The sequence below is a fragment of the Gymnodraco acuticeps genome, unplaced genomic scaffold (genome assembly GCF_902827175.1).
Source record: "Gymnodraco acuticeps unplaced genomic scaffold, fGymAcu1.1, whole genome shotgun sequence".
NCBI lineage: Eukaryota > Metazoa > Chordata > Actinopteri > Perciformes > Bathydraconidae > Gymnodraco > Gymnodraco acuticeps.
This window is the reverse complement of record NW_022990590.1, coordinates 223249-248612: the sequence shown is the minus strand read 5'-3', so window position 1 is coordinate 248612 and position 25364 is coordinate 223249. Positions and strand designations below refer to the sequence as shown.

The 25364-nt window shown below is 40.6% G+C and overlaps 1 protein-coding gene across 2 annotated transcripts; it reads left to right on the top strand.

The window, feature by feature from the left end:
* Positions 1-35: 35 nt before the first annotated feature.
* dpf3 (D4, zinc and double PHD fingers, family 3) lies at positions 36-23461 on the top strand. Of its 2 annotated transcripts, XM_034228713.1 has the most exons (12): positions 39-410; positions 10173-10333; positions 11730-11837; positions 15442-15575; positions 15914-16009; positions 16249-16321; positions 16734-16775; positions 17930-18067; positions 18169-18297; positions 21478-21590; positions 22495-22576; positions 22728-23461. In XM_034228713.1, exons 1-12 carry the CDS (start codon positions 379-381, stop codon positions 22793-22795), a joined length of 1176 nt encoding a protein of 391 aa, XP_034084604.1. In that variant the 5' UTR covers positions 39-378; the 3' UTR covers positions 22796-23461. The 2 variants fall into 2 exon arrangements, with proteins under 2 accessions (XP_034084605.1, XP_034084604.1); XM_034228714.1 differs by lacking the exon at positions 16734-16775 and having other exon boundaries at positions 36-410.
* The last annotated feature ends 1903 nt before the right edge of the window (positions 23462-25364 follow it).

Below are 25364 nucleotides of genomic sequence, written 5' to 3'. Positions count from 1 at the left end.
TTTATCCTCAGACATTTTGAATGAATTAAAAATAGATTACTGGTGGATTACTTTTCACACAGCTATCAAAACCCCTAACTCACAACTAAAGAGGAGATCATGACATGGCTCAATAATGTTTGATCCTTATTTCCAATTGTGATATGTTCACTAAAAATAAACACAAATGCCTTTATTTTCATGATATGATAACTACTCTAAAGACTGGAACATGGATGTTGACAGATATCTCTGAGGCCACGCCTAACGTCTTGATGCTGGACTTGTATTGGTAGGGAGCACACAGTGCCCAGGACCGCATTGGCTGTTGTGTTTTTTTCACAAGGGTCCCAAACTACACCGAGATTTGGAATATTACGTTACAGTCCTGCAGGAAAAATGGCGACTGCCATTCATAATCCTCTAAAATCGTAAGTACATTCAGGGTTTTCTAAATACAACCATCGTACAGTTGGATTACATGTAATGATTGATCTATACAGGGTTAAACGCGCGTTTGAATAGGAGCCTAAAAAATGAACACTTTCGCCACGGACTCGGACAGTCTCCGTGTGTTATCTGCAGGTACCGTTGCCTTCTTGCTGTGTTGTGTCATATAAAAGCATGCACTCGTGCACAAACTGCAGAGAAAACATCTCCAACCCGCGCGTAAATGTCCGCACTATATCTGTCTCTTGTTTTACTAGGACAGAAAGTTGCCATCGTGCACATTCAGTTTATCGAACACGGTTGACAGAAGTTTGCATGGAAGGCTTCTTTGTCAGTGGTAGATGGGAGAATTTGCATGGATAATTTAAGGCAACTAAATGTCACAAAGCGGACATTGTAGGGCGACTCTGGCTAGCCTCGCGGCTCGGGCTTTTGCTGCGGATGCTACATGCATGTAAACAATGGGATCGCGGATTATAATATGTTATTATACAGTATTGACCTCCTTTCATGCTTGGAGAAGAAGGCTGGGATGTATTACAGATTTAGGGGGCGTGCATTTTCCCTGAAGTTCCATTTTTGTCTGATCTTTAGAATCTGCTAGTTAATGTTCTGATTTGTGGAATCAAGCAGCAATTGTTATGCTATTTTTTAGAATATATATACAATAAATTAAAAAATTGGGATTTTTGTTTTACCTTATTTCACAGTAAATTATCAATATAATATGAGGTAGTCATTTCTGAACCATAATAAGGATGACCCCTTTATATGTGACCTGCTTTAAGTGCACTTATAACTTTCAGCCTAGTCTTTATCACTGAATGCATGTCTTCCTGCAGTGCTGGTTGACAGCAGATGTTTACCACTGGTCACTGGAATGTGCAGACAGTTAGACAGTTATCCCATAATCTGTTGTGCAAGAGCCAATGTCATTTTTTCCTGAGGGTGGAGATAAGTGTGGCACATATCACATCTTTGCTTTCACTTCAGGCCATTTTGTAATGGTGAAATCTTTTTAACCATCAGTCTTTTTTCCCCCTAACCATAAATGTGCCGAATAACATTTTCAGTATTCAGAGGAAGAGGAAAGGAGCATGGAATGTTTGTCAAGTACAGATATGCTCTTGTTTTGAAGATCTCTTTGTTGACAACCATTCATTACAGAAAGGATCCTACTGTACCAGCACTTGGGGATAAAATGCTTTAATCTGCTGTGTTCTACTGAAACAGATTAGAGTTGTGTATGAAGGTATATGGGTGTTGTGTGTGTCTGCAGTTGTGTGTGTCTGCAGTTGTGCATGCAGAACAGCAGATTAGGAGTGTCCCAGTATTCTCCTGGGTCCATCTGTTGAGAGGTACATGTAAAGACAGACAGACGGATGGAGGAAGGGAAACCCCATCTGCCCTTCGTATAGCAGACAGTACCTTCTTAGACAAACCCCCCACCACCACCACCACCCCTCCAAAAACTGCTTAAGGGCAAACAATGTTTAGGTTTGAGGCAACATTTAAGACTATACCATAGAAGAAGAAGAAAAAAAGTGTCAAGCAGGAGTGGAAAAGATAATATCAATTAACATGTGAGTTATGACCCTGGGAAATATAGTTGTGGTGTAGTTTTCAGGCAGTTGCTTGAGCCCCCTGTCTGTCAGAAACAATGTGCCCACCTTCTCATCATTCCCCAGGAAGTGAATGGCAAATCATTTGCAGTCAATATTAAGGACGTGATAATGTCCTTGCCTGCTATGAAAGATGAATAAGAACCATCATGAGCTTGCAGTCAATACGTCTGGCATGTTAAGCAGTTAGCTTGATTTATTTAAACATGTATTTTATAATGACCTCTCCCTGGCTGGGTGGCCGTGTTGGATGGGACGTCATGAAGAGATGACATGAAATATTGAAAGGAGTGATATAATTCATAGGGAAAAAAAGTGTCTTTATGGATGTCTTGTGTCCTTTTACCCTCTTTTTATAACATTGGTTGGGATTAGTGTTGCGCTCAGGTGGACGGTTGCTTTGGCTGGGGAAATGTAAAGGAGGTGGTGTGTGGGCGGGGGGGGGTTAGCGTGTAAGGTTGTGTTTTTATTATGTGTGTTTGTTGCATGCGTTGGCGCTTGTATTGCAGGCCACCCTTCCCCCCAATTTGCGTGAGAGGGACTGTGAGTGAGTGATGGAGGATTTGAGGGGGGGGGCGGCTGGGTCGTCTGTCTGGCTGCATTTACTGCATACATTTATACTACACCCTCAGCGAACTCTGGCCTTTGTCTATGCAAGCCCGGGAATGGGAATGTCCGGGAATGATTTCCAGGCATAGGGAATTAAATCTAGAAACCCTTCTTTTTTCTTTTTTCTTTATACAAAGCTCCATGCAGTGATTGATTGATTTTTTCTTCCCTGAATATGGTTCAGGCACATGTTCCCTCTCTTTATGGATTTTTTTGGTATGGGTGTTTTCTAGGAGGAGAAATTAGATATAAATGTATCTTTTTCTCCACATAGAAAATCTGAATCAGGGTTTCCCCTTTGCAACACCCTTTTCCGCTCTGCTCCCCCCCCCCTCTGCACACTGCACCTTTCCCTTTCATTCCCCTTTGTATGTCTGTTTGTGCACGGGCAAGTGTGTGTGTGTATATGTGTTTGTGTGTGTGGGAGTGCGCCCGTGCGTACACACATCCGCGTGTTAGAGAGAAAATGAGTGTGACAGGGTTTGAAAGGGAACACGTGTGCCCGGGGACATATATGACCCCTCCTCTTCCCTCCACTTCAGCCTCCTTGGCTCCTCCTCCTCCTCCTCTTCCTCGCCCCCTCCTCACTGCTTTGCCCTGCTGCTCGGCCTACAAAGTGCCACAAAGACGCCTGTCAGTGCCCACATGCTTTTACCCTGCACTTTGGGGCCTCTTACCTATCCAAAAGTGGATTTCCTTTCTGCCTACTATATTGTAGCCTATCTTATCTTTGATAAACCCCCACCATTCCCTGACATTAGGAGCTGTGTTTAAAGTCTTCCTCTAAGACACTGTTATGTGTGTTATGAGAAAGATCTGTCTGATGTTTGTGTCCGACTCAGTGAGCTGAATGAGGTCATGCAAAAGATATATATATATACAGCTTATGATGAGAAATGTTGTACATATCAAGTCATATAGGTCAGCTCATCAGTGGGATGTTTTGTTCTGTATATATCAATGGCTCTATGTCAAAGGCACCGTATATTTTGTACATTATCACATGCATTAAAGTAGTTACCTGCAAGTAGTGCAAAAACACAATTTAATAAAACAGCCTGTTTTGGTTTTAAAGGTTGGAATAGGCCAGAGCTACATACCAGGCCTCTTTTTGAAGTCCACCAGAGTTTGTGAAGTATTAGTAGTAGGGATGCACGATATTGTTTTTTTGAAACCGATACCAATAACTTCCTGCTTCTCAAGACCGATACCGATAACCGATAATAATACAATATATATGTATATATATATGAAATGTACCTGTAGTTTTTGCACACCTGGTGGTAAAAAAAAGACTAGTAGTGAGCAAATGACATGAGCATTACTACTATGAACAAAACTAACCCTGGGGTCGTCTCTTGCAAACTTCTTTGCTTTTTCAAAAGCCTCGTCGATAGGTAAAAGCCCCGGTGCCTTTGCAGCTGGCTTTGGATTCGCCGCTAGTTTAGCAGCGCAGGCGTCTTCGTACGCTTTTAACACACCATCGTAGCGATGGCGATGTTTCAGGTGACTAATCAGGTTGGCAGTATTATAGCTCGTTGCCTTTTTCCCTCCTCGTGGAACTTCTGCATTGCATTTGTTAATACAAATAGCAAGCAAACTATCTAACTCTGAAACTTTGAAATAGTCCCATACTACCGACGACATGTTTGTTTACTGTCCTGGCTTCACGGCCGCACACCATTTACGTCACAGCCAGGCATGAGTTAGGGAGCGCTGGATTTGTGAAAAACTCCCCTCTTCCTAAACCACTAATACCACAGTACTGGCAAAACGGGAGGAGCCGAGAGAAAAACAAGCGCCCCTCATCCCAATCCACCCACACCGCAGTATTTTTTCTTTTTTTTACCCAAAAAATATATTGTATATTATCGGGACTATTAATACTTTTATCGGGTTTATCGGGATGACGTCATAATTCCTAATATCGGACCGATAATTATCGGGCCGATAATTATCGTGCATCACTAATTAGTAGACATTGAAGACAGTAAAGTATATTAAACTGAATGTTATAAAATGCAATGACATTTTAATTTGGGTTTATGTATGTCAGAGAGAGAGGCTTAAACTGTTTTTTTCTCAATTAATTAAAGAACTAGTGTTATGAATGTCTATTTAACGGTACCTACATTGAACAAGTCTTAAGTACTTCTCTCATGTAATCAATATAACACACACACACACACACACACACACACACACACACACACACACACACACACACACACACACACATACACACTCTCTAACTAAAAGCAATGTCAGCCCTGTACATCTAATCAGGGGTTTCATCTTTTCGAGTGAAATCCAGTGTAAAACCTTAAGCCGATCACCATGCAGAGACTGATGTGAGTATTTTACTTTAATGTTCCAGTTTTCGCTATAAACATCTAATAGTCGAAGACATTCAATTGTATTTCTCGTTATAATTAATACAAATGAATAAAATATGTTCTTGATCTTACAATTCTGTATATGTCGCCTCTGTCTGTCTCTGGTGGATGCGTTAACCTCAGCCATCAGCGAGATCCGAGATGCGGCTTCAAAGCAGAGAGCCCATTAAAATGATTGACAAAGGTGTGATAGTAAACTGAGACGAGACTGACAAAACACCTCCTGCCTCGAGCAAAATGAGTGTTTTGTTATTTTGCTCTAACCCAATAAAGAAAAACAACAGCATTGTTCCATCTTTAATGAATCAGAAGGGTTTTATGGTTTGAAAAATTTCAAAACATAGGGAAACATTTCTATTATGATCAATTTCATTTGTTAAAATGGATTGTTTAACAGTCTAAAACCACACAAATAGTTTGTATACGATCATAAATGGTAGATTAAAGACAACAAAACTCACAGTGTAGTAGCAGCAATCGGGGAATGTTTGGCATTTTTGGTTTGAATAATTTTTCCGAAAGTTGTTGCCGTTGAAATGTTGTTCATTTAATCGTTTCAGGCCTAAAATGGTATCACTATTTTACAGCCGTGACTAAAATGTGTCACATCAGATCAGTCACTTCAGAACTTGTCAAAACTATAGACTGTATTTAAGAAGTGGATGAAGACACTACGCCTATTTTTGAAGCCTCCAGTTTGGCATTTTGGCCCTCGCCATTTTGTTTTTTTGGAGCACGAAATTACCATATTTAGTCAAGACAATGGGGCCAGGAAGGGATATGCATCGTTAAGCCTCTATCTTGATTGATTGGTAATATAGTCAATAAATCAATCAATCAACAAGGTAGGCACATCCTATACCAGGGGTGGGGAACCTTTTTCCTCTCAAGGGCCATTTCAATTTTTTCAACATCCTCCGAGGCCCGTACAAATTATTGACGTCTGCTTAAAAATACTAAAATCACAGCCCATTCATTTGGCCTTTCTTTCATGCTGTGCAAAGAAAAAGCAACCTCTTAATCCAGATATTTTACCATGACTCGCGCGTGCACGATTGTGTAACCTCCTCTAGGGGGGTCCGGGGGGCATGTACCCCCGGGAAGATTTTTTTTTTTAAATGTTGAAGTTAAAAGCATCAATTATCTGGTGCACTTTGAGAGCAACATTAAGAGATCTATGGATACATCTCTCAACACCCATATGAAGCAGAACTGTAAACAGATTTTATTTTTCTTTATGGATATCTTACAAATCACTCTCCTTTCAAACTGTATTCTTATTTATTAATAACAACTTTTTTTTACTGTCATATAGTATTTTATACCTGTTTACTTTATTCTCTTATTTTTTTTATAACTATAATGATCATATAAAGATGTGCCTTTACCTCACTGGTTGGAGAAAAAGCTTCTTATATTCATTAGCATAGCTAGCTAACCAGATGCTAATAACAACAAAGTTATTGACTGTATGATCAGTATGACAGATCGCCACTGGGCTTACAACTAAAGACACAGCCACGCAAAAAACTGCGGCATGTGTACGGCTCCTTATGGGTACTGACATTTGTGATGTCCCGGCCCGGAGCGACGTCCTGGTGCTCTCCGGCAGCTCTAAACCCCTGTCGGATGAGACATATACCACGTGATGACACGTTAGGCTCGTGTTGTGTTCAAGGACCCTGACCGTGGCCAGGAAAAACAGGCACTCGCTTGTTTAATTATTTTGCGGTCTAGATTTCTTAATTTTTTTTCTTTTTTGCGTGAGTTACCTCGAGGGCCGTATCAAATTGTCTCGCGGGCCGTATACGGCCCGGGAGCCGGAGGTTCTCCACCCCTGTCCTATACCCTGCTTAATTGTGTATTTGACTGTAAACTGCACTACTGTTGTTGTTGTTGTTGTTAGCTTTAAATTCAAGGGTTTTATGCATTGGTTTTGTTTTGTAGGCTACGTCAAGTTTTATACAGTCTGTTGTGGAAAATAGGAAGGAAAAACAAAGGTATGTCAGAGATTTAATATGCTACTGATGAGTTTTACTAATACATGATGGTATTCAGCAATAAGAAAGAGAATATGCTGTGCTGTCTGATTAATAGAGCTATATAAGGATTAAATGTAAGTTTGAATATGTATAATGTCCATGAGCTTTGACCTAGAAACATTGAAAGACTGTCACAAACAAAGCACTCCTCTGTGCTAGTATGGGAGCAATTGAGACAATCACAGTGGTATAAACACACACACACACAGTAACTGCAGATTCCATCAGTATCCAGGAAACTGTCGATCAAGAGGAATGTGTTCCACGACATGCAAACCTCCACTTACATAAGCTCCATCACTCGGATCAGCCATACAGTGGACTAATGGGTACAAACAGGAGGACAGTACAATCTCTGATGGTTCAATCTGGTCCGCGGGTTGGGAAAGGCAGAGCTCACTTAGCCCAACACATAAACACACCTCTCAGACAAATGTAGTCAAAGGAGCAGAGTCAGCAGACACGAACGCTTGCTTATGTAAGAGTTTATGAAGCCGCCCGGGGACGTTACACAGACGCTTTGTAGCTGGAAATGGGACAGAAATATATGTGGGATGACACAGGGAGGAAGAGTGAGGAAGAAAAGTTGGGAAGACAGATGCCTGTAGGTCAACTCACGCACACACACACACTTCAGCTCAGGAAACAAATAGTGAAAGCAGAGATAACGCTCCACCTCTGGGAATGTGAGTTATGTGACAGGAAGTCTCTTCTGGACATTTGGATTTGACTTGATCGCTACGCCTGCCGCTTGGTCATACAGTAAAAACATGTGTCGCCCAAAAAAAACAGCTGCCTTCCTCGTTTCTGTAAGTCTCCTGACACAAACCACAGCCATCAGACGCCACATGTGTTCAAGTCCAGACGTTATACATAAACTGTGGCACTGAAGGTGAACACAAAGCCTCTATACAGGTTTTCCTTTTTGCTGTGCTGCATGTAAAAACAACAATTTGGGGATTTTAGGAGAGGTTGCATGGCTGAATCTTTCTCATCCAGTAGCAGTGGTTTCCTGGATTCTCAACTGGCTGAATATCCCAATAGCTGGACCAGATTTTTGTCAGTCACATGTGATCACTTATCAGCATATTTTAGAGCCATTATCATCTGTTCAATTGTTAATTTGTTTAGATAAAATGAAATCAGGATTTCACTAAGGAGCATGTTAAATTAGAATATAAATTGTTAGCTCTATATATGTTTCTTCAACGCTGTCTCCTACAAAATGATAGTCCCATACAACTAAATCACATTCTCAATTACGTTTTGAAACATATTTTCTTCGAGACTCTGATTGAAGTTTGAACCATTAACCCTTATTGAAACAGAGCCACACTTGGTCAAAATGGTTTAGCTTAATATAAGTAAATAAATATTCGAAGTGGAAACTGATTTTTATTTTAAACCTTTCCCCCTCTAGTGTTTTCAAGTCGTGAATGAGGAATGCTCTCTGGTAGGCAGGGATGTAATGTATATGTCATGGGCTTTTATTGTGAAAGGGACTTTGCCACTTAGAGGCAAACAGAATTGCATTGTTAAGGGAAGTTTATGTGGAACCAATCAAGACGCTGATGGTGTTGTTGATGATTAGTTAAAGCAAACATGTCTTTTATTGCCACTAATAAGGAAGTCATGATTTCACTTAGGAGTCCGTTCAATAAATCAGTGTTCTCCCTTTAGAGATAGAATACATTTGTTTTGCGCTCTATATCCTACTTTTGTTGCCTTTTGAATTTCCTCTTTTCCACCACATGTTAGCCCCCTTCTCCATACCTGTCTTCTAATCTAAGTGCTCCCTGTTTCTCCATTTTACCTGGTGCTCTCCCTGCTGCTGCTCACTCCAACCCCTCACCCTTCTCCCTCCCTCCCTTCCTCCCCTATCCTTCTCCACGCACCCTCCGCCCCCTCCACCTCCAAACACTGCACATCTTTGTGAGAGTCACTTCGACCAGACCTCTGGTCTTTGTCCAGCTTGGAATTCTTTACATATCTATGCTCGGCCAGTCAGACAGACAGTCAGACAGACAGGGTGACTGGCAGGCAGATAGATGGATGCACAGAAATAGAAAGACAGGCAAGATCCTTCTGGTTCGGGTAAACCCCGACAGAGAAACTAGTGCCATTCTTCTTCTTTTCTTCAACTTTTCAGAACTCATAGTCCCTTATAGAGAATGACGTCTTTAAACCATACTTAGGAGATATTAACTGCAAATGGTATTTTATGTCTCATTTGGAAAACTAAACAGTAAACTGTGCCAAAAGATGGTTGACTTTTAAAAAAAAATCTGGAGCTAGGACATGCAAAACTATCTTTCCTCTATCTTCCTCTCAGAATTTTAGCTCTGTAATTATATGAAGAATTAGTCTCTCAAGGTTGATATTTAATTTTTAGCAAATGTGAGCTAATCTTATTATTTCCCTGTCTGTCGCTAATGATCTTAGCTGCAGAAATCTTCCCTCTAGACAGTGGAGGTTATTGATGGCTCTAATCCTGATTTATGCCCTCGTGTGTGTGTGTAGCCCATCTGCTGTGTGGAATTCGATCTCACACTCACTTATCCATCAATTTGATAGGATGAAACATTTCTTTTTATTCCTATCCAGCCAGCTCTCGTAAATGTTCCTTTTCAGCTTCATGCTTCGTCTGATTTCTGCAGCAAATCCAGACTTTACACAACAAACTGAGCCAAAATACGAAGTGAGGTATGGGCGCGTTGTATTTAGCTAAAGTTAAGCTGGAAAGAACAGGCCCTTGATTTACAGGAACTAAGAAATCATCAGCCTTCCAGCACATTTTATTACCATTTAACATCCAAAAAACGTTAGCATTTAGGTGATAGGACTTTAAGAGCAGTGATGACTCAGTTTATAGAAAGCAGAAATCGAAGCTGTGTGATGCAAATAGCTTAAATCCATGGCAGACATAGGACTATAATGTTACCTGTGGGTAACTTGAGTCCAATGTTAAAAGAATGGGGCAGTTAATGTAGAAGTAAATGAATAAAAGCCTGTTTGTGTTTCAATCTGACTGATAACCTTCCACGTTCTCCTTTTGTCTGTTTGTCTGTGTTCAGGCTTGGTGACCAGTTCTATAGGGAGGCTATCGAACACTGTCGCAGTTACAATGCCCGTCTCTGCGCTGAACGCAGCGTGCGCATGCCCTTCCTGGACTCCCAGACTGGTGTGGCGCAAAACAACTGCTACATCTGGATGGAAAAGTGCCAGCGCCAGCCAGGTGCGAAACGCCATCTAAACTGAACAAATGATGCTACTGATACACTGTAGCTCCAAATATATAAACAACAGTTTGACATTTGGGGTACTATGCTTGTCACTTTCTTCCAGAGTGTTTGATGAGGAAATAGATACTGCTCTCATATCTGTACGCTAACTATGTATAGACAGCTAGTAAGCTTATCTTAGCATAGAGAACGAAAACAATGGGAAACAACTAGCTTAAACATATTCTTGTTTAATCCATGTGTCAAACTATTTTGAGTGATTTTCTGGAGTCATTCAACTTTGGCCACCAGGCAAACAAGTACAAATCCTTTCTAATATCTAATTTATAAACAGAGTTTCCCCCAGTCTTTATGCTAAGCTAGGCTAACTGGCCGCTGGGTGTTCATTGAATGACAAAGAGTGGTATAAATCTTCTCATCAGACTCTCAGCAGGAAAGGCAAATACGCATAAATATAGATGGATTGAAAGGATTTAATTTATCTGATATGATGTCTAACCTCAATAAAAAGGCAAATCAACCCCTCTTTTGTATATTACATGAGTTACTACTTGCTGCTTTATCCTGAGACATGCTGTCAGATTATACATCTGGGCTGCCTGCTCAACCAAAGGCAACAATCTGCCCTTTACCGAGAGCTGGATACAAATAGCCTGTTCTCCATCTCATATGCAAAGCCCTTCAGGCCACACCCTATACTTTGTGGCAGACCTAACTCGCATTATATGCATTTATTCTGGGTTTATCCCTCCCCCTCCCTCTTCTTTTTTTTCTGCTCATGCTGACAGAAAATAAAGAAGCTTAAATCACTTCTACTGACTAATGGTAGAATATGATTTGACACAGAAATACCAACATATTTAAATCAAGCACAAGAAGTCTGCTTTGCTGAAAAAGTGATTTCCATTGGTTATTAGCGTAAAACTAAATGTAAGCATCCTCTACACTGATATGTCTGTTTAAGAGATTCTTCTAAATATGTGGACCATTAGCCCGAGCACTGAAAGCGGGACATATTAAATATCACGAAAACAACACTAGTCGTGGTGTGTGTGTGTGTGTGTGTGTGTGTGTGTGGTGTGTGTGTGGTGTGTGTGTGTGTGTGTGTGTTGTGTGTGTGTGTGTGTGTGGTGTGTGTGTGTGTGTGTGTGTGTGTGTGTGTGTGTGTGTGTGTGTGTGTGTGTGTGTGTGTGTGTGTGTGTGTGTGTGGTGTGTGTGTGTGTGTGTGTAATGTATGTGTGTGTATGACGGGGTCTCAATGAAAGTTTTGTTAAAATTGTAGGCCTGCCAATGGTTGTAAAGACTCTTCCTGTGCGCCTGTCTCTCTGCATGTGTGTGTGTCTTTATATATTAATTAATGTATGTGTGTGTTGGTGTGTGTGTGTCCAGGCCAGGCAGCAGGACAGATGTATACCTACCCTGCTCGTTGCTGGAGAAAGAAGAGGCGACTCCACCCTCCCCTAGATCCCCAGCTCCGCCTATGTGAGCTTCGACTAGGTAAGATAAACACCACACACACACACACACACACACACACACACACACACACACACACACTGCCATGTAGCAAATTGATATGCAAGCGCAATGAATGCCATATCCGCAGAAATATCGACCCACAATTGGACAATGAAAGCCTTTTTAACTGGTGCATCCACTCCTTTTTCACACACTCTACCGTCACTTACATGCACATGTAGGCTGTGTTTCTGATCTTTGTTCTCTTTTGTGGCTGCAGAGATCTTTAAGGCGTGCTCAGCGGCCTTAATGTTCGCTATCTGACCATCTGGCTCTGGTTAGCCCGTCTCTCTCGCCAGGTCTCCAGGTTCATTCTCTCCCCTGAATCAATGACTCCTCTCACTGTTCTCTGGCAGTACACACACACATAAGTGCACAAACACCCCCACACATGACTCTCGCTCTCCGTTGCAGCACAGAAGCACCCTCACTGGGCCTCTATAATCATTTGACCATGAGGCATTAGAATGTAAGTGAGTCTTATGAGGTGGAAGTGAAAGCATTTTTTCATGTGTGTGTGTATCCATGCATATATATGTGTGTGTGTGTGTGTGTTATAGGAGATTTTAGCAGAGGAATGCCCCGGGAACCTGATAAGGGGGAGAAATAAAGGCGAGTCTTTGTTTTGGCTTTGCCACATTTATTGTTTCCAACACGCTGTTTTGCAGACGCAATTTAATACTCGAGCGTTCAACCAAGAGCGATTCAGCTTTAAGCAGAAGAGGCATTTTGGGTGGAAAATAAGAGAAGAAACTCCCAAAAAGTAACCAACTAAAACAAGGGAAACAAAGCAATTGCAGTGTGAACAGCAAAAGTCTTCAGTTTTGTTTGACATAGATCCATTTCTGCTGTTTGGCCCAGATATCTTTCATAACACAACAGAGGAATGTAATGGCGCATTTCCACTGCAGGTCCTCGCACGGCTTAGTACGGTATAGTTGGGCCTTGGTAGGCCAGGCTCACTTTATGCTGCGTTTCCATTACAGTTTAGTAGCTGGGGCAGTAACTATAGTAACTCAGTGTAGGCGGAGCCGTGACGTCATCTTCAATGCGAAACACAAAACCAACATCAGCCGTTAGCTGTTAGCACTCAGAGCTCACAGCTCCTCATATCTGTTCAGAAACTAGACAAAAGTTAAACAAGTACAAACCACAGACTGCCTGTGTCATGGCGAATACAGTCGCTGGTTTATTTATGTCTGTAGGCCGTTGTTGTGAGTGTGGACGGTCGGAGCATATACAACGTTAGCTTAGCCGATCTCCATTCAGAAAACACGCATTTTAAAAGGTTTTTCGCCTGCCGTCTGCAGACTTGTCAAAGCATTAATTCATGGTTTTTACTAACCGGTATCAGTATGTTGTTACTTCGGCATCATTTTGAAACGCGTATTAAAATTAAATCACGGTAAAATATGTTCATTTTGTTGTAGTTGTAGCCCCCTTGCCAGCGATATTCTCTCTGACCATTCAGCAGTCGAGTGTTTACGTCACTAGTTTAGCATATTCAGCCCGGTTGTTGGCCCGGTAAGAATCGTGATTTTGGAGGGCCAGAAAACCGGTGAAAAAGTAGCCCTGAGCCGGAACTACCCCTAGTGGAAAAGCAAAAACAAACGGGCCGGGGTTGGCACGTCTGGCAAGTGGTTTGTTTATTTAATGCTTCCTGAGCCGAGAGGTAAACACAGAGGCTCTGTCATGAGGTTATAGTATATAACCAGGTTTTTGTACGGGAGATCCTCTCCTTCCATTTGTGTTGTGGCTCCACATGTTAGTGGTCATGCCTTAGCAGCCATTTTCCTTCCCTCTGTATAAACTGTTTAATCTGATGCATGTTACAAAATAGAGGCAAGCAAATACATATACGATGTTTGCGATACTTGACATTCATGTTTCGATGTACAAAAGGCAATTAGCATGCAGTTAAAGTTAATCTCTTCCATGATATTCGTTTTCTCATGTTTTTCTTAAATCATATTTCTTAAACTTTACTTTTGATTTCATTTGCCGGTTTACATTAAATGGTAACTCCAGTGTTGTACTTAAATAAAGTTAAACCCTCACTTTGCTCCCTCGTATCGGTCAAGCACAAAAAGATTCTGGATATCACATTTCCACTAATGCAACCTAAAAAGCATCCTCCTTTAGACCCCCAATTCTCTCGAATACGGCAGCAAAACTATTCAGTTTCATGCTATGACATAAAACAAGTTTATTGTTAATGCAAAAGGTTTTTTAACATTATAATGTGATATTTTCAGGTTATAACAAGATATATTTACGCTGTTACGATATATAAACTTGTCACGTTATTAATAAAATAGTATTCATCTTTTCATTATAATCTAAAAAATGTTACGTCATAGCATGATAAGCACTATATCGGAATAACATTGAGGATTTTGGCTCATTTACAAGATATGATTTCTACTACATGCTTGGGTTGAGACATTTGTGATGTGTTAACTAAGAAGGATTATAAATGGATACGGGAGAAATTTCTATGGATGCTAGCTATTCCATCTCAACTGCATCCTAGCCGGGTATGCTGTGACCTAAAGTACAGAGAGACAATTTATCCCTCTTTGTTTATCACCACGGGGGGTCTAGAAACTTTAGAATCAAATCACCACACTGTAATTGCTTGTATTCATGGAGTCTTCAGTGGCCCTCAGTGGCCCTTCTTTCAAACCCTACATCTCCAGTTTTAAATAGAGTGGAGGGCTCTTTTAAATTCAGCAGTGGTTCTAGATCAATATGATATGTGTGAGCAAGTATGGATGTTTGCCTCCTGTATGGGGATTTAGGGCGCTTCTAAGCTTTTTGCTGGCAAAGCAGAACATTGCCCTGGAGGGTCAAGGGAAGGGGAAGGAGGGTGAAGAGAAATGGGGGGGAGGGGAAAAAAAGTACTGTAGAAGAGGAGGGAGGGGGTGCAGGTTTAGGGACTGAGGGGAGGGAGGACATGTCATGTCAGTGCCAGCAAGTCAACCCACACAAATAGACACAAAGAAATGAGAGGAGGAGGAGGGGAAAGAAACACTCCCTGTTTTTTTCTTATCAAATCCCCACTTTTATTCTGTTGTCATCCTGGTTTTAGAGTTCAAAGACGAAGACAGAGAGTCAATGCTGCAGCAAGTTCATCTTAGGGAAATTAAAAAGTAGAAGCCAGATCCTGGAGATATAATACAAGCCTATGAGCAGTTTTTTTGGCTCATTGTTTCCTCTTTTCTTCCTGTGCACCTGGTGTTGCTGTTACTAAATCTCCCTTATTAACATCCTATGCAGAGGGAACACATACACACTGCCCACATTGATACTGATACATGTTCACCGCTTCGGTCAATTGCATGTTGTTCAACCAAAATGAAACAAATTTGAAGATTTTTTTTATAGAAGGACTTTCTGCAAAATGTAACTTTAAAGAAAATGTAACTAATTGAACTTTTTTTTCAGAAAACCCTAAGATCAAAAGGTCGAAGTGAGGATACCAAGAAGTAAAAAGAGCTTTAAAATATATGTGCACTTGGAAGGACACACACACACACACCTGCCATCTCAACTATTTTTTTTTTCTCTTCTGCCACTTCAGAAGCTGAGATGGCCCCGAAGCGCGAGGGGCCCCCAGGGGAGGCCACAGCCTTGGAGGCCCTCCTGAGGGGGGACAGCCAGATTGAAAAAAAAAACAACATCTGTAAGGAGGAGGAGACGATGCTGGAAATACAGGTATTTTATTATTGTGAAAATAATTACCCATATCTCCTTATTTTACACCTTTTCAAACATTTCACAAATATGATTTACTTTCAAATACCCCCTTTACTGTGTGTGTGTGTGTGTGTGTGTGTGTGTGTGTGTGTGTGTGTGTGTGTGTGTGTGTGTGTGTGTGTGTGTGTGTGTGTGTGTGTGTGTGTGTGTGTGTGTGTGTGTGTGTGTGTGTGTGTGTGTGTGTGTGTGTGTGTGTGTGTGTGTGTGTGTGTGTGTGTGTGTGTGTGTGTGTGTTGTGTGTGTGTGTGTGTGTGTGTGTGTGTGTGTGTGTGTGTGTGTGTGTGTTTAATCTGTAGAGAGTTCTGGAGGCAGAGGAAAATGGAGACGGTCTCGGTGATGAAGATGACTTTGAACTGGATACTCCAAAGAGGAAGAACAGAAACAGAGGCAAAGTGAGTCAGCATGCATTTGTGTGAGCTGTAAAAGAGGGTTAGTTCATCAACAATTCATCAACTCAAGCTCTATTAAAAGAAAAAAGGGCTCTTTCTACACTATTTGACTATATCTACAGCACCTTTCCAACATAAAAAACTGCTCCTCCAAATACAATAAAAACATATTTTGTGTTTTTAATGACGTTGAAATACAGTATGCTCTATGTAATTATCACATGTGACGTATTTCCTTTCAGAACAGAGGATCCAGTCGCAGGAGGACAGAAGCCGCTAACCTTGAAGACCAGGACAAACCTTACGTCTGTGACAGTAAGAGAAAAGGAAACAAAATTCTTCATAACATTGTATGGTGCTTTACGTGTTAGTTTACCCAAAATCAGAATCACATTGTCTCCTTAAGCTCATAGAAAGAGAAAAACATGTTCTAGGACTGACGATAACTCCTTTAAGATGTTTTATATCAGGAAACCTTTCTCTACATGCCTGCTTAAATTCTTAGCTTATATGTTCAGAAAAGATCCTTCAGACAATGAATTTTCTCTCATCCTTCAATGATATCCCCCTCTCCTTGTGTCCTATAAGAGCTGTCCTCTGCAGCATGAAGAACGAGTTTGCTGTTAATCCAGACCGTTGACTGAGCCTCGAACAAATGAATCTCATCCTCATTTTGTGTCTTGTTCTGTCTTTCCTTTATTGTTTGCTTTTGTCTTCTCTGTTCCAGATAGATACAAACAAAAGCATAACTCAAAAAAGGCTGAAGAAGGTATCTGAACCTGTCGCCATCTTGTCTTTCTAGGGACTCCTGTCTTTTTTCTTTTTTTTGCTCATGGGCATCTGGTGTGGGAATGGCTAACTGAATGTGAATCCCTCTGAGATATCTAACGCTTTCAATGCTTCATGCTAGTCCTGAACTCAGTGCAAGCATTGCATGACATTAACGCTTTGCCTCGTGCCTTAATGCTTGCTCATTGCAAGGCATGCACAATTTGATGCTTTAAAAGGCAGCTCTACTAATGTCTAACTGAGGGATGCATGTTTTTAAGGCCGCACTAGCTGTGATTGTGATCTGCAAATGTAGCCATTGTAGAAGTGTTTACACTGGGGGTTTAACATGTTTCATAAAGTCAGTTTTCAACCCAAAGATTAGATGTAGATTTCGGGTACAGTAGGTAGAAATTGCTGCAGAATTGGGTGAAGCAACATAAGCAGCAGAAACCGTTTGAAAATTAACTTCTATGATGGCTACATCTCTACTGTGTTTATTACGTTTTACAATGACCCCTAGAGCTACTAAAATATTAGACTGTAGATCCCTGTTTTTATATCAGTAGCACATAAAATGCTTCCAAAGTTTTACAACATGGCAACCGTAGAAAAAAACGTTTCCTGTAAAGCTCAAACCTTTTGTTGGTTTGCTCGCAATAAAATATATATTTTTAGACTAGATACATCCATTGTTTCCTGTCCTCACATCCATTAGTCACTAGACCTCCTTTGGAATTACTTATCGATTTGTCCTTGAATTTTCATTTTAGTTAAATGCCTGATTTGATGTTAATGTTTTGTCCTCCCTTAATCTTGCTTTATTTATTTATTATTTATCATATAAAAACATTATTTTGGCATTAAATATGTAGCAGATGATTCCTCGCTCTCTGTCACTGCAGTAATAATATATTCTCTCAACAACTAATAGATACATCCCATTTGTATTCACCTAAATCCTATGTAAACGAGAGTGCAAACCATCTCACATGAATACCATTGAGTGAAAGTTATTTGTTACAGCATATTCCAAATACATCGTTGATGATATTTGATTTTTAGCAGACCCTTCATTCACTATAGTAGCTGCACTACAGTACGTTGCACAATATTTGTCGTGTTCCTAATGGACCTGCAATGTTTTATCTGTAGTCTGTGGAAAGCGCTACAAGAACCGGCCCGGCCTGAGCTACCACTACACCCACACTCACCTGGCAGAGGAGGAGGGCGAGGAGGAGAAGGAATCAGAGATGACCCCGTCTCCTCCATACTGCCCGGACAACCACAAACGTAAGCTGCTGACTCATTTGATATTACATTTATGATAAGCCAGGTGGCCAGAAAAGGAATGTCATCTCTTTCAACTTACCTGTGTCTGTTCCTGCCTGCAGCTCAGAAGGCTGCAGACGGCAGCATCATCCCCAACGACTACTGTGACTTCTGCCTGGGCGACCAGGACTCCAACAGGAAGACGGGCCAGGCCGAGGAGCTGGTGTCCTGCTCTGACTGTGGACGCTCCGGTGAGTCTCAACATCCTCAACACAAGGGTTTCCATCAAAGCTTCATGGACTTTGTTTACATTTAGACCAAAACTAGATTTCCTGCCAATCAAATTATTTGATTTTAAACAATGTCATAGGTGTGATTTCAATAGGACAGCAAGGAAAATACTGTTAATAATACAACAAAGTTAATAGTTTGGCATTTTCGGAGCAGCTAGCATGTCCAAAGGTAACAAAGTCCGCCTAATAACACTTCTACGTGTCACTTTTAACACGTCTTATCTTGTTTGTGTAGTCCTTACAAAACATGAATTGGGAAATTGTGTTTTTTAAGTACTGGACTATTTCCTGGAGGCTTGTTGTCTTTGTGAGGTTTTTGTATGGATTTATCTAACAAGATATAACTTGTTACCTTAGTAAGCTTTAGGTGTGGTTGACAGCTACTTTTGGACAGAGATACATAGGCTAGCTGTTTCCCACTGCTTCCAGTCTTTATGCTATGCTAAGCTAAGCTAACCATCTCCTGGCTGGACTGGACAGGTATGAGAATAGTTCTGATCTTATCATCTCACTCTCAGCAGGACAATGAATAATCACATTTACCCAAATATCTCAGCTCTACCTTTGGGAAATAATTGAGATTTTCAGATACGAATTGTTTGCTAGTCTCATACTTTAATTTGTGTCTACTACACACTTCATTTTTTCACTTTACTTCCTTTTATCCACAATCTTGTTCATGTCTGTTCTTCTCTTCCTATCAATGTTTATTTTTGTTTCATTGGTTAAAACGGCACTGCCTAAATTGTTAAGATAAAGAATGACACAATTCATTTTTTTAAATATATTTTGGAAACGACACCAATGAACTATACCTTATTAGAAAGCTGACATTCATGTTTACACATTCATTTTTAGTCAAACATTTTTAATTCATCTTTAACCAACGTGTGTCTTAACCTGATGTTGTAGATCTGATGTATCTATGCTTTTCAGTGAATTGAGCTTTTATGTTGCCACAGTGTCTTTTCAACGGGTTGTCAATGAGCCGCGTAGACCATGAAAAGTGAGAGCCAGCTGCTAGGACTCTTTCCAAATTCCCTCCAGAAAAATATATTGATTCCTAGGCTCCTCTTCTTGCTTCCACCCTGCATGCCTCTCCATGTCTGCCTCGCCCATCAGTAAGGAGTTCTGCCTTTTGACGACATGCATTCACTCCTTTGTTGCTCACGCATCACCTTACAGCACAATTGGCTGCATTTTTGTTTCTTTGTTTTCTTTTTTCTCTCCTCCACTCTAGCCAAAGTGCTGGATATCTCATCAAAAACATTTCTCGAATCAGCTCACCCACAGTATAAGCGCATTAAATTCAACAAGATGTGAGCTATTTTATTGCTACCATAATCTTTTGTTAGGACAGCTGCAAGAGTGTGTGGCCTTGTCTGTGTTGCTCTGACGCTGATGTTTTCATGGTAGCTGGAAGAAGAGGAGGAGTGAAGAAGGATGGGAGGAAGAAACGTGCTCTAGAGGAAATGTTCGGCAGCGCGTCCGACAGCGAGGCCTCCGCGTTTCATGGCTTTGAAGATGCCGAGGTAGAAGACATATTGTTTTCAGATGATGATGATCCTGTGACTGACAGCTAATGACACGACTTCCTTGCTACATGGATGGCAGTCCAACACATCAAGTTTTCATTGAGAGAAGACTGGACTACTCGCCGAAGATTTCTTTTGAACTTTTTGAAGACCTAGGACGTGTATTCCTTCAAATCTTAAGGCATTTTTTCATGGAAATGTTGCCTAATGGATACATGCTCATAAGGATTTCACTGCTCACTGCCCATTTTTATAAAACCAACAATTATCCTCTTACACTTGAAATTACTTGCGCAAAATAATCAAGATCATAGACTAAACTTCACGGCTACATCCTAATGAAGTGGCCGTTAATGTGGCTATGGTGGGATGAACAACGACTCCTGAGGGCGGTGGTGGCGAAGTCATTAGGGACTTGGCTTGGCAACTCACCAGTTCAAGTCCCGGCAAGACCAAGTGCTACCGAGGTGTCCCTGAGCAAGGCACTGTTCCCTACACTGCTCCCCGGGCGCCGTTCAAAATGGCAGCCCACTGCTCCTAACACTAGGATGGGTCAAATGCAGAGAAACAATTTCCCCACAGGGATTAATAAAGTATATAAAAAAAATGAGTCACTCCCTATTGTAAAGAGAACAGGTAGTTAAGAGAGGTAAGAGCCAATCGGCACGGACAAACTCTTTTCTTTTGGCGCTTCGTTGAATGGTTTTTTTCTTCTGCCTGCTGCTATCCATTTAAGCTGATAGTCCATCTTTTAAACTGCCACAGCTAATTTCCCTCCGACAGTAATTCCTCAGTTTATTTTGGGGAAGCAGACGGCAGCTTATACCGTTTCTTTAAATTTCACTCAGTTTCTCTTTATTCACCCATCACAGGCTGCACAATGTTTCTGGCTGCTTTCCCAGACCAGATATAAACCAGTTCATCGTGATTATGGCTCATTGATACCCCATTGATACCACAGATACCAAGAGAGGCTTACAGCACTGTGAAAACGTGTGGATGCTATAAAAAAAAACTGGCATAAACTGTAATACTTCAGGATTAGGACTGTGAACAAGGAGAGGATTTGAAATATACCATGCATCCTTCTTTTTATGTTGTTACTGACGTGGATTTAGAGGAGGAGGATAAAATACATCTTGGCTGTGTTTTCCCCTCCACACATCACGGCTTGTGTTTTGTTTCCAGACATATAATCACCTGCCTTGTGTGGCTTTCTATTTCTACCTTTCATGCAGCTGCACAGACTCTCAACACTGTATGGGGTGCAATTACAGACAATTAACACTTACTACTGGCTCTTATTAAAACAAAGCAGTCTTCTTTATGAGGGATAACATGGTTGTTATGACTTTTCAACCACTTCACCAAAAGTTGTTTGTTTCGTTCACATTAGATGCTTGTATTTTTTATTTAAAGCATTTGGAAAGCATACCAACATTTAAAGAAAGTGTGTTTATCCTTTATTTTTCATGATGGATACTCCACAAAGGGCAATCAGATAGAGTTGCAGGTCAATTGAATCATATGTTGGATATGGATGTATCTTCTCTTGTCAACCCTTGCTTCCTTCTTTCTTCACTCTTCTCTCGTCCCTCCGCAGGTCACCCCACATGTCTGCAGTTCACCGACAACATGATGCAGGCGGTGAGGACGTACCAGTGGCAGTGCATAGAGTGCAAGTCCTGCAGCCTCTGCGGCACATCAGAGAACGATGTATGTAAACTGTCGAAGTCTTATATATCCCTCTGTGGCTAGATTCCCCTCTGAATTTGCTTTGAAGAGCACCACATTTGACATGTTTTCCTTTTAGTGTTGTGACCTTTCTACAGCCTGTCAAAGCCAATCAGATATTATAGATGATAGCTCACCCTTGATGTGGGTTTTACTTTTGTCTCATAGGTTTTATAAGAGTGAAAAATCTGATCATAAATTCATTCGATAGCCAAATTCAGTATGTTTATTTGAGTGCTGTAGCACAGTTTAGTATAATTCCAATTCAGAAAGACGTAAAAAAATAGTAAACATAAAAAGCAATAGTAATGTTAACACTAGAAAGGTATAACAATTGTGTTTTTCATGCACTGGTCAAAATATCTTTGGCTATTTTGCTTCCATAACATGCCTTCTTTCAAATTTGTGAAAAAGAACTACCAGCAGCTCTAGAAAAAATGTCTACAATGTTTCTGTTTGTGTAGATTTCTTCTAAATGTCTTAAGGGTTAGAAGTGTAATGGCGATATCTATTTGCTTAATTAGTTAAATACTCAACATAGCAAGCATTGCAACACAGGTGTGTTTTATAAGGCTGCATGTTATTTACACATTTCTTTGACAGATGTAGAAGTTTGGGCATAAATCAGAAGGCTAAGCCTCGATGGAGCTTAATTAACTGTCCCATGTTTTTTTGTAAGCTCACAGAACTACTTGCCTAACCTTATATAGAGCTCATAAGTGCTAAAACATTATCCGTGTCACATATATAGAGGTATGATTTATTACTCCGACATGAATGACCTTTACAAGCAGGTTCAATGTTTAATATTCTGCCCCCTGTAGTGCCTGGACATATGCTATAGGTAATATATATAGTTAAGTTGATGATATGTCTTCTTTTGCAGGACCAGCTGCTGTTCTGCGATGACTGTGACAGAGGATACCACATGTACTGCCTGAAGCCCCCAATGACCAAGCCTCCAGAAGGTGCGGCTCTCAGAGTTTTTATTATACATCAGCGTGTTGATACTATATATGTCATGCACTGTATATATGAAGGAGGCTACAAGCAAAGGCTATAAATGGAAAAAGAGCAAGTGGTACAAAGATTGACCCTCTTTCTTCTGTCTCTTCACAGGGAGCTGGAGCTGTCACGTATGTCTGGACCTTTTAAAAGACAAGGCCTCCGCCTATGGAGAAGCATAACTTCCATGAACATTCTCTTCAAATCACACTTACACACACAATTTATATATATTTGTACCTATACATTAACTGTTTGACAAAACCACACTTTAGCAAACACTTCTCTCAGATATAATTAAAAAAAACACACTCCAGTGCATTAGCCGGCTCAGAGCAGTTTCCTGTCTGAGGCGCGAAGACCTTTGACCTCTCATGTAGCCGAGCAACACTCAAAAAACGGCATCAACATGCAACCTCGACCATCAGCTAGCTGCAGGTTTGCCGTTGTAGGTTATTTCTCTACCTCACCACTCAGCAGACGGCAAGAAGCCAAAGCAAGATTGATAACGGCCAATACTGTGCAGTACAAATACTCATTTTAAACCAACCTCGGATGTTTTCACTCCTGATTTAAATTGTATTCTGAAGATTTGTTGCAGGCTTTTCTGATTCAAGCTGTTTTCACTTGCTTCCCTTTCTACTCAAGCTCTACAGTGAGTTTGACTGATGTTTGTTTAACTTCTTCCTCCCAGCTCTACTCCTCTCCTGTGTTTAGACTTTGCCGTTTCATATCTGGACAGACTCAATGTTAGCTATGCCATCTTTCACAGGTTTTTGTCAAGCTTTGTTAAATGTATGTCCTGCGCTGGGAGGAAACAGGGCGATAAAACAGCCTCTGCTATCATTCCTGTTGGAGCGTGGTGACATTTCTAATCCACGTCTGCTTATTGTATCCTCGCCGTTACTAGGATACACTGGTGCTAAATTTGACACTTTACAAAAATTATAGCATTTCTTTGCATGGAATGTTATTATTTATTTTTCATTTTAATGGTCCAATGTTACTGTCAAATAGATCATTGTTACTGTAAATCAGTGGTTCCCAAGCCTTTCATGTAATCTCCCCTTTGTGGAAGCCAGCATAAAAACATCGGCCCCTTAACCAAAACACATCAATTCATGTATTTTAAATCAACTGGTAACAATACCGGCAAAGTAACAAAAAGAGGAGCCTGAAATATATAAAAATATTATTCATATCAACACAAACGTCATATTCTCAGATGTTCCCATTATATACTGGTGTTCAAATATACATATAAATACAATTCCTTCCAAAAAGTCTTTACACTCTACAACTACTACTGTATTAACAGGGAATTTAAGATTACGTTTTTTATATTTTGGATTTGACTGACAGAGCCTCACTAGGTATTCATTTATTTCTGTCGAGTCTATTCATGTTTTAGGTACTGTACACTTTGTCACCTGCTCCATACACCTGGGTTGCTGAATCTTGAAAGCATCAGAGCACTGCTATTTATTTTCCCCCCCAAATGAATCAATCTCATTCATAGTTTTTTTTTCTCCACAGCAGTTGGTTTAGAAAAGCACAGGACGAACTAATAGAGTGGGGAAGTCCCTCCCCTTCCGGTGGACCTCCATGGGACCTTATTTCGAAAAAAGTATGTATTGAAGTCAATGGAGAGAGAAAGATTATCTTTCGATCCCGTTTGAATTGTGCCACGAATTACACATATGATGTTTGTCAATTTAAAAGATAACTTTGCAAGTAAAAAAATAAATAATGTGTCGTAAAACTGTGAAGTAACACATTTGTTTGTGTGAAACGCTCAATGAACTACCTCTCCCGTCTCGCACCACACACACACGCCGTCACGTTGGCACATTTCACTTATTTCTTTCAGAATGAGGTGAAAAGTATTAAAAGAGGTGAAAATCACTCCAAGTCTGGGCATGTTGAGAGCTGTACATACACAAAAGGGGAGTTAGTCGGTTCCGTAAGAGCCAGCATGCGGGACCGGGATTCTGGGATTTGTAGTCTTTCTAGTTGCGTATTTTTCATAGTCTTATATTTCAACAGTTTTACGGCAAACTGTGACTTTTTTGACATGGAAATTATTTTTTAAGATTGACAAACATCATATGTGTAATTCGTGGCACAATTCAAACGGGATCGAAAGATAATCTTTCTCTTTCCATTGACTTCAATGCATAATTTTTCAGAAATAAGGTCTCATGGGGCGTAAGTAGATGGGCGTGACTTCGCCACTCTATAGCTATTTTTACAGCAAAACAATTGACTTTTCACTAAGCCCCGCCTCCCTGAGTAACTTTCTATTCTATTAGCATAATATTACTTCCGGTCTGTCAAGCTTCTTTCTAATCGCAAAACAATGAGCATTTGTTTTTCTGATTACAGGTTGTAGGACAATTTGAGTTTATCTTGGAAGTACATATTAACAGTTTAATATAGTCCTAAACATATGAGTCATGTATTTTTGTACATACTCAATATGGTCCTTACAGGTACCCAGTAACAGTTGCTTAACCGTGATTGGACAATTGCTTTTGGGGGGAGGAGTTTAGTGAACAGCCAATAAAACTGTTGCACCTTTGTTTGTCATTTCAAAATAATTTGCTGTAAAGACAATTATTTACCTTTTGGTTTTCTATCTCTACATTAAATGTGTACCCCCTGCAGTGCCCCTCCAGAGGGCCCCACCTCACCGTTTGGGAACCACTGCCTCAAATCAACCAGGGCTGTGTGTGTATTATCAAACCTTGA